Source organism: Phalacrocorax carbo, chromosome Z (genome assembly GCF_963921805.1).
Source record: "Phalacrocorax carbo chromosome Z, bPhaCar2.1, whole genome shotgun sequence".
NCBI lineage: Eukaryota > Metazoa > Chordata > Aves > Suliformes > Phalacrocoracidae > Phalacrocorax > Phalacrocorax carbo.
The window spans coordinates 1,537,494-1,551,950 of NC_087548.1; the positions used below are offsets into that span (position 1 = coordinate 1,537,494).

Sequence of the window (14,457 nt, forward strand, 5' to 3'; positions counted from 1 at the left end):
CTGCCCAGAGAGGTGGGGGAGTCACCGTCCCTGGGGGGGTTCAAAGGACGTGCAGCCGTGGCCCTTGGGGCCATGGTTTAGGAGGCCTGGGGGTGTTGCATTGGGGGTTGGACTTGGTGATCCCAGAGGTCTTTTCCAACCTTCATGATTCTGTGATTCTATGTTTTTTTGAGGCCCTTCAAGGGTGGACGCAGTGGCACGTTCCCCACCCCATCCCTCTTCCCCAGCCACCACGAGGACTTTCCCCTTTCAGTGCTTGTTACGCAGCGGGACATATTTATATGAGCATTACCTGTATTTAAGCGTGTGTTTTTAAACACTATAATCATTTGGCTCAATTTCAGCACGTAAATGAAAACTTATCTTCTGAAAGACTAATAACAAAGCAGGGAGAATGTCCTCACCACTGCCTCCGAGCGAGCACGGAGGAGCCGGGTGGTGCTTTGCTGGGGGGAGGCTGGGGAGGAGGCGGCAGCGCGCTGGGCCGGGTGCGGAGGCTGGCGGAGCGGGGTGCCGGGTTGTCAGCGTCCGGAAAAGTCAGGGACCTGGACGGGAGGCCCGGTTCCGTGTGTGCCTGTGGATGCATCCCTACGTACACGTTACACAGCAAATATAAGCATATATTACACCGTGTTTTGCTGCTCTCTGCAGCAGCGAGAGCGCTAGGATTTTCATTTGAACTGCAGTAAAGGAGGTATTTCCAGCTCCAAGGATTCAGGCGTAAACTGGACAGCAGAAAATCATGAACTGAGCAAAGACTGTATTTTACAGAACTGCTTAGTGGAGGAGAAAGTCCCCTTTTCCCTTTGAAATTGTACTTGTTCAGTTGAGGCGCTTTTAATCCATTTCTCCCCATATAGTAGGAAATGAAATATTTTCATTATGCTAAAGCTTCAGAAAAACAGCAAAGGCTCTGCAATTGATGGTGAAATCATTCACTGTAAATGTGAAAGATGGGGATCGTTAATGCAAACAAGTAACTAACCTGTAGTGATAATCAAGCAGCAGTATAATAATCTGAGTCATCATGCCTAATGGCGAATGAAGGGATGGGAAGAAGCAAGCAAACACCAAGAGGAAATTTGGGAAAAATTAGGTAAGAAGTTCCAAAGGTGTTTTTTTTCCTCCTGCTCGCCTGAAATAGATGAGGGGAACGAGGACGGGAGCGGATCTGAAATCCCCGCTGGGCAGAGGTGGCTGAACCCCGGCCACATTTAAGAGCAACTCTGCGTCCGTGAAATGCTGCTGAAACCAGCAGATGAACTTTGGAAGTTGCTGTTGTTGTGCTGATATTATAGTCGATGCTCAAAAAGCACAACTGGGAAAAATGACTCCAGAAAGGTTTAGGCTTAAAGAGCAATTTTAAATTATGCAGAGGAGGAGATAGTGAAAAAAAAATAATCTAAAAACCTAGAGAACTAATACTGATGACATTAATGCACAAGGGTTGGTTGAACATGAGAAATTATTTGATAATACCTGCAAGCATTTTTTAATGGAAAAGGTCAAAGTCAAAAGAAAACTGCTGAACACGGCGCACAGCTATCTGAAGGTGCTGCCCTAGAAGGCAGCAGAAATGAAACAAAAGGTTATTTGCCATCAGATAGAGAAAATAAAATAAACATATTAAAATTTCTCTCACTTCATAGGCGTGAGTGTTCTTGAAAAAGATAAATCTCTGTGAAAAATTAAATCTCTGCGAGACAAGTTCCTTTGTTCTCTAAAAGTCAAAATTTTTCTGTGGATACTTTCAAGAATGACGGTTGGTTGAGTGAAAAAGGAAAACAGCACCTTAGCTTGAGAACAGGCTCGGCAAAACCCCGGGGAAGCGTTCCTCTGTGTTTGCCGTCGGTGGGTTGCGATTTACGCTCGGCGTTAGAGAGAAATCCTGGACCTACATGACACACAGAAGATTCTCCAGAGAGCTGCCAAATTTCCAAAAGCCACAGAAAAGAGTATTTGTAGGAATTGGACAGATTATGAACAGATGCCCTGATAGTCACATGATAAGTGGAAATTTAGTTTCATAATTTGATTAAAACCAGAGGATTGAAATCACAGAAGGAAATAACCAAGAAATGATTCAGATGTGTATGGGGCATGACTTAGTTAACCTGACTTAAGTGAAAATTCATAAACTGAGGACAGAGCATGGAAGAGCAGCTGAAATCTGGATGATGAGCTATAATCCTGTATCCTGTGATTTTGCTAGAGGAGAGGAAAGCAGGCCGCTTGCAGTGAGAAATTTGTTGTATAAAAAAACCAAACAAAAAAAAAAACCTGAAAGAGATTAACTCCCATTTGTCTGTTTCGGCATCAATCGGATGCGATTTCAACAAATTCGAGTTGCTTTGTTTGCGAATTTGCAAGAGAATAGATGTCGAGAGGTCAAATGGAGACGGTTTAAGAGGAACAGGCGAAGAGCAGGTATTTGGCAGGAGGATGTCAGCCGCGACCGAGCACCGAGGAGCCCGATTGCCGGGACCCAGCCCTTGAGGTCGAGCGTCGCGAATCGCAGTGTGGGGCGCCCGCACGGCACCCGCGGCGTTTTCAGTGTTGAGGGAGAACAGAACACCTTCCCTTCTGCTCTTTTTTTCTGGAAAAAACCCATGATGAAGTTGCAGGGCCCCCCCCCACCCCGCCGCCGGTTGGGTACCCCAGCCGAGTGGGGAGGCGCGGGGGCCGTGGGACCACCGCCTCCCTGACCTACTTTCCCAGCCCACGAAGACGTCGGGGCCGGAGCAGAGGGAACAATGCAGAGACGTGGTGCTCGCAGGGAGGGCCAGCAAGGCCTAAATGCGAATAAAGCAAGCAAACAGGCTTTGGTCTTTAAAAGTGTAAAGAATTTTAATGCATGAAACGGTGCAACATCGTGAAAAATAGCAGGACTCTGGGTTTTTTTCAGATAAAGCGCATTGAATTTGGGATGATAGGAAAAACTTCTTCCCCGAAAGGGCTGTCAGGCCCTCCACAGGCTGCCCAGGGAGGTGGTGGAGTCTCCATCCCTGGGGGTATTTAAAAGAAGGGCAGACGTGGTGCTTGAGGGTATGGTTTAGTGGTGGGCTTGGCAGTGATAGGTTAGCGGTTGGACTCGATGACCTTAAGGGTCTTTTCCAACCTTAACGCTTCTATGATTCTATGGATTCTCATCATGCACATGAAATTTATTGCAGAAAAGGACTTGCTTTGAAAACGATATAATTTGGGCAAGCCGGCCGACGAAGTTGGACGGGATCTGTACACGAGCCCGTGTTCGCGTGGCTCCGGGGTCGGCCCCGCCGCCGGCCGGCACCTCCAGCCGCACGGGGCCACCCTCCCACCCGCAGGGCGGCCGTCCCCGCGTGAGGACCGGCGGCGCGACGCCGCTCCGGTCTGCCCGTTTGCCGACCGTCCCTACGGACGCCGAGGACCCCGGCCGTCTCAGCCTTCACCCCCGCTCCTCACCCTCTCCCACCGAGAGGGAGAAGCCTCCCTCGGGCGCCGGGCGACACGAGGGGAGCGGCCGCGTGCGACGCGGCGGTTTGCCTCCCATCGCGCCGGCGCGACGCTTGGGCGAGGGGGGCGTCTGCCCCGCGGCCGCTCCACCCCGGGCGGGTCGGGGGCGGCGCGCGGCGCTGCAGCTGCGCGCGCGGGAGCACTCCAAACGCGAGCGCGACCCGCAAACGTTTGGCAGTCGTTCAGGAAAGGAGCGTGGTCTGTTCTCATCTGAGCCCGTTTCTTTCTCTTGCCGGCAACATCCCCGTGACGGCGTGTTTGATCCGGGCTTACGGCGTAGCGTGAAGATGTTAAAAAATAAAAAATATATATCCAGGTTGTCAGGAAAAAAAAAAAACAAAAAACCACAACACAAAAAAAAAGGCCTTTTCTGAGGTGTTTTTCCCTGATCAGTGTTTTCAGAGGCGTCCGGATTACAAGCTTCGAGGCCATTTTCCTTTAATCTGAATTAACGTTCTGTTAGTAAAATGCAGCGCTCCGTCCTACTCCAATCTCACCTGTTTCTGTAACAAAGGAAAAATAAAACATCTTTTCTTAAATATATTTCCTACCTATTAGGTCTGAAGCAAAAATATACGTGAAATTCACGTGATTTCCATTCAAAAAGCAAAACTTCAGGTTTGCAATGGAAACAACGTTTGCTTTTTCCAGGAGGGATAATATCATATCCATATGGCTATTACTTCGTCATGGCGCGCGCATATTTTCCCCTACCCGGCTTTAATTCTTTGTCTAGTTATTTAGATTTTGGAGGCAGGATTTGCTAGTCGGGGACTTCTTTTACAAATGGCTAGAAAGAGGACAGGATCGAGAAAAGCAAAACCATTGCGATCGATAAAAGGTACAGCTGCCTGGCTCAATGTGAAAATGGATTTTGCTCTGGAGCTTTTTTTTCCCCCCCTCCCTCCCGTGACTGTTTTTAGCTCGAACTCTTAACATTCGACCGGCAACTTCGATATCCGACTAGCTTTGTTTATCAGAAAACAAATAAGGCTGCGAACGGCGCGGGTGCGGGAGGCTGGAGCGGTCGGTACGGCGGGTGCCGTAAGGCAAGGCTGTGCCTGCAGGGTTGGTGCGGATGAGCCGAAAGGCCCGCAGCGCCTCGCGCCCCGCCGGCTGCCCTGCTCGCGCCCGGAGCCCGCCGCCGCCGGCGCGCAGAGCCTCTCGGCGCGCTGAACCCCTGCCCGACGCCGGCAGAGGAGTTCGGCGAACGTAACCCTTGGCTTTGAAGCTCATCGTTTCTTAGCGGGAAACATTGACTTCGATGCCTAACGATTCCGTGCGTTTCCGAGCCGCGGTTGGGAGCGAACGGGAGCTCCGGAGGCTGCGTAACCGGTGGCACTGCGGTTTGTAAACGTTTTATCTCTCTCTTTGTTGCAGGCCATTAGCAGAGTGACACGTAGGCTGAACAGTAATAAATGCCCATTGTTCCTTTTACAAGCATCTCGGAATCACTACATATATATTCTTACCATAGTTTCCTCCCCGGCGCGCTGGGTGAGGCCCTCTTAACGCACAAACCCACCTCTCTTCTACCTTGTAAGCACCTCTCTGTCCCGTGGGAGACAAAGGAGGGGGCTTTGCTCTGGTTCGGCTTATTTGTGTGTTTTTTCTTTAAGAGAGCGAAGAAAGGAGCCTGCGACAGTTGCGGTGAAAATTTTTCGCGATGCGTTGTTTTTTTTTTTTTTAAAAAATAAATTCATTTTTCATCGAATTTGTCGAGAGCGAAATACGTAGCGCGCAGTCGGGGCGCCCGAGGCCCCCCGGCGGGCAGCACCCACCCCGGGGCGGCAGACCTGGGCCGAGCGTCACCCGGGCGCCAGCAGCTCCCTGGTGGGTCCCAGGGGAAGGAGCGGGCTTTACCAGCGCAACTGGTGGCGGAGAGCGGTGTTCCATCGCCAAGCGAACAAAAGGCGCGCAAGCCTTTAAGCCCGGTCTACGTGTTTCCTTCTAATATAATAATCCAAGTTTGGGATTTTTCGCCCCCCTCCCCCGTAGAAACCCCTGCATCTTTTTATAGAGAAAAATGTTGGGATGGAAAAACAAAAACAACATAGGGTATGTGTACGTTTTATGCTCCTAAAGTGAATCTTGTTTAATCTAAAATAGTTCGCAAACGCTGTCTTTTAAATATATATATTTTTTTTTTTAAATTTATTTATTTAAGGCAAATGAAATCTAGTAGGCTGGGTATAGGAATGTATACAGCTGATGGCTCTAAGTCTTTCAGACTACCCGACATATGGATAAACCATGCACAGATTTAGCAGGTCTGTCTTTATGTTAAAACGTATACGTGATAAAAATATATGACTGAAGAGAGTTTCTGTGCTGAGCGCTGTTTCATTCTGAAGCGCTCCGAGACATTCAATAAAATCCCGTTTATTTTCAGAGGATATTCACAATGAATCGATAACCCTTTTTTCCGGGGAGCTTTTGCATACATTTCTCTGCCATTATGCAATAGACTCGCAACCATTTTTGCCGGTGCAGGTGCTGTTTATTAAAAGGAGCATAGTCATCGCAGGTGTATATTAGGCATTAGCTGAACGTAAAGATATTAGCAAAAAGTGCCTTCTGACTGGCGTTTTTGTATCGTCGCGTCTCCGCGAGGTCTGTAAAGGCAGGCGCGAGGCTGCGCACCAAGGCAGGGTTTCAGCCCCAATCTGTCGGAGGCCGTTTGTCCGTCCCTCGTCCGCGATTCTCGTTCAGCCTCTCTGGGAAAAAGAGGAATATAGTTTTCTAGAATCAAAAGTTATCTTTAAATGTTTTTAGAAGTATAGTCAAGGAGTAAGGATGTTTTAATTTCTGATTTTCCAGCTCATGGGTCATATTTGACCAACTGCTTTCAGCAGAAGACATGCCACTTTGTTGAGCTATTTAGGAATCAAAAAGACTGTCTTAATTTAAAACAAGGAGCCTTTGTTTTAGTTGGTGACTGCCTTGTGAAATTTTTCAGTTCTCAGCGGGTTAACCAGGGAACAGGGGCAGAGTCATAATTGGCCTATTTAGAGTATTTTGCATGTGAATAGTGTGTTAGTGAAGCATTACTAAGTCTGTTGTGAGTGACATGGTGATTAGAATTTAGATTAGGGAAAACACATTCTGTACTTTATCAAGTACAGTAATTAGTTCAGTCAGTAAAAGTTGATTACAAGTAACGATAAAGTTAGATTTTTGGTACTTAATTTTAAAATTTCTTTATTAAACGGTAAATTTGTTCTTAATATAAATGGTAGTATCTACACCTGTTTTATTGCGTATCAGAATAATTAAAAGAACAATGTGTTCAATGCAGAGTATAATCAGGGGATTTATATATTATGGGTAAGTTTCACCGTAGTTTATAGCAAATAGAACGTTACTCAGGAAATTGTTCTTCTGTCATAGTCTCTTAAAGATTGATAATTTTTCCTGTAGCGTGGCTCAGATACCGCTTTCTGCTCTTGTACGGGAACCACGGTCCTTTCGCAGCTGAGAAAGCGTTGCGTTCACTAGGATGCATCTTGTTAGTTAACGGTACGGGCGTAAAATGGATATATTGAAAGTCCTTTGCTGCTGCTGCTGCTGCTGCTGCTGCTGCTGTACAATAGCGTTTATTGTTTTGGGTTTTCTGAGGTGCTTTTTTCTTCTGATAGCATTGCACAAAATATTAATAACGTATAATCTTATTTTCACGTTGTAATCACGTAGGACGTACAGCCTGCTGTGCAGATCTTTAGATGGCAGAATCTGATATATTTAGTTGGCAGATAAGACTTTTCCCTTGCGCGGGGACAGACAATGAGGCTGTTTCATGCGCACGGAGCCAACCGCTCTGTCAACAGCAGGATGATTTTTTTTAAAAAAAAACTTTTATTATTGTTGAATCCGTGCACTTAACTATCCTGTTTGCAGCAACGAAACTAAATTACTTTCAAATGTATGAACAGAGCTCCAAAAGTTTTTAAAACACTGATTGCATTTGAATAAGTAGGCAATAAGTCTCCTTTAAACGTAAATAATGTTTTCAATTAAATAGCGTTTTAAATTAATCACTTTGTGTTTTCCTAGGAAAGGAAACTGGGAATTTTTGTAATGTCTCCTTTAAAATTGTGGCAGGTTCTGGTTTCCATGTTTCAGCCGCTTGTGAAGGTTTCTTTACCGTGTTATTTTTAGGAATGAGAAATAGCTAATGATGAGGAAAGTCGGATTTAACATGCACGCGCACACACGTATATATTTTTAATCTTTTAGCAAAGTCTCCTTGGAGGTGACATGGATATTGGCAACCCAGGAGCGCTCTCCCCCACTAAGCCTGGCTCCCAGTACTATCAGTATTCTAGCAATAACCCCCGGCGGAGGCCTCTCCACAGCACCTCTATGGGTGAGTGACTTTGTGTTCAACCTTTTTTTTTTTTTTTTTTCCTTCTTTTTCCGTTTCAACAAATACCCGGAGTTTCGTCCCGTTTAGCAATACTTCGAAATAAAGACAATAAGTGGCAGAGCGTACGCGTACGCCGCCAGGACTCGCGGAGGGGTTTGTTTAACGTTAGCCGACTGCTCCCCTCCGTCCTCTTTGTCGAGCGTGCAAGGAGCCTTTAAAAAAATCGCTTTTTCAAAGCAAATCCGGGCAAGGCGAAAACAAAGGCCCTAACGCTCAGGATGAAAATATGGACAATTTCCCAACATTTTACCGTCAGACTTAAAAGCAGCGGCATCCGCTCGGTGTTGCCGAACCTGCTGCAAGCCTGGCGCGAGACGGCGGGCAGGGCGGTTAGCGGCTGGGTCCGTGGAAAATCTCGGTGCAAGGGGTGGGGGGGGTGGGGAAAAACACAGCAAAACCCAATAAGCCTGTCTTACGAAGACACCGTTTTGTCTTTTTTCAGAAGTACAAACAAAGAAAGTTCGAAAAGTTCCTCCAGGTTTGCCATCTTCAGTAAGTACCGCTCGTCTGCTCGCTTGCGTGCGGTCGCGGCGGCTTTGTTCGGTTGCAGGCAGATAGGAGCGAGCCCGCTGGCGGGCTTGCAGAGCGCGTGGCGCTTAGAGGCTGAGGGCAAGGTAAGGAGGGTTCGCGAATCTCATCGCTTGCCCCGACCTGGAAGCGATGGATCGCGCGGCGGGGACGAGCGGGCGCCACTCGCGTGGCTTCTCCGCGGCGGACGCGGAGGAGCCGCCCCGGGCGCGGGCGGCGTGGCCCCGCGCGGGGCGAGCGTCCCTTCCACGTGCCGGTTAGCTTCTTCGTCGGGCGGATGGTGGTTTATGGATTTGCACGTTCGGAGAGATGCGCGGAGAGGGTTTACGAGAGATTTCCGTGGGTCTCGGCGCGGGACGCGGGGCGAACGTCTTCATTCGCAGGCGAGGTGGCGGAGCTGCGGGACCCGCAGCAGGAGCTGGCTGGGGGTGAGCCCAGGTGTCAACCGCTGGCATCCAGCTGCTGCCAGAGGCATTGTGGGTTGCTCAAGCAATAACGACAGCGCTGCTAATTGCGCGGGGTTTTCCCCGATGTTTTAACGAATATCCCCGCTACCTCTTTGTAAGGAGGGCTGCAGATGCCACCCGGCATCACATTTTGCAGCGTTGATGGCAAAATCTTCGCGTCGCCCGGTCGGGAGTTGGCGTTTCTCTTTAGTTCGGTGAAGCCCTTTGTTTCGTGATCCAAATAACGATTCTGTTCGGTTTCAGGATTTTTGTCATTGTGTAAAACGCCTTGTTTTGTTTTTTTTTTCCTGAAGAAGCTGTACCAAGGTGCAGTAGGTCTTTTGAGAGCATTTACTTTTAAAGCCAGTAAATTATATCTAAAATAGCAGTTTTAAAAGACATCATACGGCATTTCAGTAAATACAGCGTAAAGGGTCGTATGGCTGAAGAGTGCATTTTATTCTAGTATTTTTATCCTGATTTTTTCTCCACCGTTCCTTTAAAAACACCTAATAGATATTTTCGTGTCGATATCTGCAAACAGAAAACAAACCACTCAAGAGGAGAGAGCTTCCCCTTCGTACCTGATCACTCTATTTGTTTTATCTCTAAATCTGGTTATTAGGAGGAGCTGAGTGGCAATCAGTCTTGCGGAATATATAACAAATTGCCATGTTAAGCTCAGAAGGGGTTTATGTTTTTCCCTTAAATCCGAGTAAATTTGCAGTTCGCAAACTAGCACACTTTTAAAGCTTCAGTTCTTGTCGTGACCCTGCTAAAGAGAAGTTTCATTCCTGGTCACTTTATAAATGATAAAATTTTATTCTGAAAGAGAAGAACACCTACGAGCATCCTAATTTAATCGCCTGGATTATTGCAATCTTTATAATATTAAGCAGATACAAACATAAATCTTTTGTTGCAGGGTGCTGAAATATGGAAATTCTCAAATGCCACTTTCCAGTAAAGTCATCATACTATTTTTTTTTTTTTAAATTAAAAATAAGTTTCCACACGTGTATTTTAAATCTATTTCACTCTGTGTTTTTTGGTTTGGGTTTTTATTGGACCCCTTTCCAGCAATAGCTAATATCCTCCCCGAAGGTTTTTATGGGGACTGTTACGCTTGAAGTTAGAGGTGGGTTTCATTCGGATGAAACTTGAAGCAGTCCTCCCGGTGTCCCCCCGGCTCTGCGCGGCTGGGGGCCGGGCGCCCCGTGCTCGGGGCGATGCCGAGCGGAGCCGAGCGTGCCGCGGCGCCGGCGGCGCTGGAGGGTGCAGCGCCCTGGTCTGCGGGCTCCTGGCACCAGCCGGCAGCGCTTCGGCGTTGCGTGGGGTGCCTCGGCAGCCGTGCCGCGCTTCCCTCGGCCGGTCGCGGGGGGGTGGGCGGGGGGGGCAACCCCAAGCCTGCATTTTTCACGATTTAAAGTACCGCTCTACAGAGCAGGTGACCGTCTCGGGGCTTTTCCGGGGGTGCTTTTGTAGCCGTGGAATAAAAGATAGGTCCAGTAAAATGGTACCTGCCCTGGCTGCGCGGGGAAGGGTGGCGGCGGTTCCGCTGGGAGCGTCGACGTGCGGGGATTTATAGCTGCTGCGAAAGTTCTTTATGGATTGCTTCTTGCTTCGAAAGAATGAAAGGCAATTTATGTTTGTGGCAGATTGGTCTCAAATGTGTGCTTCCTTTAATTTCTCGTGAATACAGTTGTACAGAACAGAAGTACTCCTGCAGCTCAATACTCTCAACTGTTTTAACAGTATTTTTATTTTTAAGCGAAATTATCTTAAAGTAGAACATGCGCTTTAAATGCTTCAAATTATTTTAATGAGCTGTGCAATTTATTAGAAAATAAAACATTAAAAGGTATTCCTGAATATTTTAATCACCCGCAGCTCTGTCTTCCAAGAATAAGCACATTAAAGTAATAAGTAAATTAAACTACAAGTCCGGTAATGCGAATACAGGAACAGGACGGCTCGGAAGGAAGCACGGCCTTTGTGAGGGGAACGTGCAGAGAGGTGTTCGGGTCTTGTTGTCTTCACGTCTCATGAATCACACATTTCATTTGAAACGACGCTGCTTTAGAAAAGGCACCTGCGTGTCTCACGCAGAACGAATACCCCATGAAAGGTCAGATTATATTTAGGTTATAGATTGTGGCACGCCGAGCCGCCAGGATTTATGACGCCGAATGAGGGATGTGCATTTATAAATTGCCTAACTAGATTATAATGTACTTAGTTGATAGGGTGGAAATATTGCTGTATTTCTCTTAAAATATGTATATTAACTTGTTCTCAATGTGATTTATGCAGTGGATATGGAGATTAATGCAGCAGCGGCTGTGAAAGCAGTTATTGTTGATTAATTCATAAGTAGTCTTATAAAAGTTTCAATGATAAATGGTAATAAATATGTTGTATCAGCTCCCCTTTATTATAAGAAATAGCTACGAGTTTGGAAAACAAAGTAAATTAGACTATGGAAACAATCCGAGTTTGAAAAAATAACAAAGATGTTAGCAGAACTGGGAGTCGAGGAGGTGAGGCTCTTCCAGGTGTGCTCGGGGGGTGGGCGTGCGTCCCGGCCGGGCTGTGACGCTCCTGCCCGGGCTGGAGCCCTGCGGCCGGTCTCAGCCGCAGCTCATCACACCAGTTACAAACCGGAGACGGGCCTGGAGCTGAGCTGGAACCGAAGGCTTGAACTCCAAAAGCTTGGTCCGCAGGACGGCTTGAGGCGGGGGCGGCTGCGTTCCCTGCGTGCCCTGGCGCCTGTCCGACGGCGGCGGGGGCTCGGGGGGCTCTGCCGCGGTGCGTGGCAGGGTTGGCTTTGCCCAGCGTGCTCACGGTGTCCTCGGCGGAGCTTCTCCCAGCTCTGAGGTTGCAGACGGTCGCGCTCACCGCAGCTTTCGTAACCCGAACGTGCCTGCACGCCCGCGGCGGGACGGGGGGCCGGCTCCCCCCGGCTCTGCCCGCGCATGGCCGCGCACGGTCCCTCCGCGTCCTGGGTCCCTGCCCATGAAATAGCGCGGCCTGACGCGCTTCCTTGGACTCAACAGACTCGATGTAGCCTCCTTGGGGCGAGGGGTTTCACTGGGACCGTCGCAGACTGGAGCCTTCCGCCTTAAGCTCTGCTGTGACTCGAGCGGCGCGGCGAGGCTCGGGGTACTTTGGATTGAGCCAACCGCAGATGCGATACGGGCATGACTATTACGGCAAAAAATGAGGGGTTTCGGTTAAAACTTGTTTCTCCTTGTCGAGTGCCCGTGCCGCTTTACCAAGCTAGGACGTGGTAGCGGTTTGTACCCCGGCTGGTGCGGGCGGTAGGCACCTACCCACGGGCGAGGTTTGACCTGGGTGTTTATTCAGCACCGAACGCGAGGGGACGTGAACGCTGGCTGGACGCGCGGGCCGGAGCCGCCTTCACCGAGCGATGACGGCAGCTGCTTTATGAGGGGCTTTGCAGTCATTCGGTGCAACGTTCTTTGCGAGTGTCGGATGCTGCCGTCGCCTAGCGTCGCGCAATCCTCGCGGCTCCGCTGCACGGTCCCCGCCTCACCCCTAACTTCATCCCCAGGCTTTGCTGTTCTGTTAATCTTTAACCTGAAGCCTTCGTCCATTTTTGCTGCTGATGTTTTAATCGCATCTGGCCTTTTTCATTAAGTGTTTGCCAAGCGATGGGGCATTTTCTGTCTTTCTCATCTTGACCGGTAAGAGTCAGGAATGAGCCGGCTGCACTGGTATGTAGGGTTGGAAGCGTCTGGGAAGGAACGGGGTATGGAATGGGAAGCCTTTGGGGGAAGAACTGAGCCAAGAGGGAAGGGCTTAGGCGGTAGAGGTCATGTTTGAGTGGTGTTTTCACACGAACTTAGATCGTCCTGGCTGAAGCCCGCCGCGGTGGCGCTGCGGCAGGGGGGTGGTGCCTGATCTCCAGCAGGTCGCGCCTGTAACGCAGCGCGAGACCGCGAGGACAAGAAGAAAGCTCAGAAATGAAGCCGCACGGAGAGCTTGCGATGCCGGTCATCGGCGGCGTGGTGCGAGGGCTTCTCTGGCTCTCCTGGAGCAGGACTGCGTGCTTCAGCAGAAGGAGGGGCTCCTGGGACAGAAGCGGGAGCAGCTCGGAGGAGCGGCAGTGGTGACGCTGCCTCTGAGCCCCTGCGTGGCCGAGGCAGGCTCTTCTCCTCTGAGAGCGAAGGCGGGCGCCTGAGCCCAGCAAAGGCCGTCTGCAGGCTTTCTGCGTCTCAACTTGCTCTTCTTTGTGGCCAAGCTCCCCGGCAGCGGGCCCGGAATTGCTCGGCTCACGCGTCTCCTCCGTCGCCAGTGCTTTTTCTTTCGGTATTATCATCGTCTAGTAAACGTGCTCTCAAGTACAGTTGTTAGGGCCAATATATTCCGTTTCCATTTTCCTTCTCCGTGGCACTCCTTTCCTTTCCAACTGCACCAAGGCCTCCTGCTCCCTTAGCTCCGCGGGGAGAGTGGGTGATTGCAGCTGTTTGATCCCCGTTTACGGCAGACCCGGGAGCTGTAACCCAAACCGAAATCCCCCGTCCTGCTCTGCCCCGGGAGAGAGGCATTCAGGCTCTCAACCCATGCTAAATAAATGCATAAATAATAATGCAATAAATGAAATACAAATAATAAAAATTCATTGCATAAGAATGCAATAAATGCAATACAAATAAGAAAAATGCGATGCGTAATAATGCAATAAGTGCAATAAAAATAAGAAAAATGCGGTGCATAATAATGCAATAAATGCAGTAATAATAATAAAAATGCTGTGTATAATAATGCAATAAATGCAATAAAAATAAGAAAAACGCAATGCATAATAATGCAATAAATGCAATACAAATAAGAAAAATGCGATGAGTAATAATGCAACAAGTGCAATAAAAATAAGAAAAATTCATTGCATAAGAATGCAATAAATGCAATACAAATAAGAAAAATGCAATGAGTAATAATGCAACAAGTGCAATAAAAATAAGAAAAATTCTGTGCATAATAATGCAATAAATGCAATAATAATGCCAATAATGCTGTGCATAATAATGCAATAAATGCAGTACAAATAAGGAAAATGCAATGCATAATAATGCAATAAGTGCAATAAAAATCCTAAAATTGCAATGCATAGAAATGCAATAAATGCAGCTTTCGGCCTGCCCCGAATCCCCGACCACGCGCCTCTCCGTGCAGCCCCTTCCCAGGGCGGACCGCAACCGCCGCGCTCTGCGGGCTGCTGCAGCTGGGCGCGGAGCCGGAGGCGCTGGCTGAGCTGCGGGGGCTGTCCCCCTGTCCTAGCGCTGGGGGGTGTCAGCAGCACCCACGGTTCAGCTGCCTTGGGGAAACAGCCTCTCCAGTCTGCCGCGTCTGCTGCAGGAGCACCCAGAGGAGCTCACGTAACGGCGTGGTCTGGAGTCGCAGCTGTGAACCACCGCTTTTGCCGCCGTGGCTCCATCGCCGCCGGTGCGCGGCAGAGGTGGCGCGGAGCTGGTTTTAGGATGCTTTAAGGCGGGGGGGGGGGTTCGCGTTACAGTAAGAGATCCGGTCGGTAGCTAG

At 48.9% G+C, this 14,457-nt stretch overlaps 1 protein-coding gene across 14 annotated transcripts in view; it reads left to right on the plus strand.

Moving 5' to 3' along the window:
- TCF4 (transcription factor 4) overlaps positions 1-14,457 on the plus strand; it is a 243,956-nt gene that overhangs the window by 135,771 nt on the left and 93,728 nt on the right. For 11 of the 14 annotated variants that reach the window (XM_064438948.1, XM_064438947.1, XM_064438955.1 and 8 more), the window contains 2 exons: positions 7,732-7,861; positions 8,364-8,413. The exons of 2 other annotated variants lie outside the window; for them this stretch is intronic. In XM_064438948.1, the coding sequence (XP_064295018.1) occupies positions 7,732-7,861; positions 8,364-8,413 (180 nt within the window). The remainder of the gene's footprint in view (positions 1-7,731; positions 7,862-8,363; positions 8,414-14,457) is intronic. One more of the 14 variants, XM_064438942.1, reaches the window with a different exon arrangement.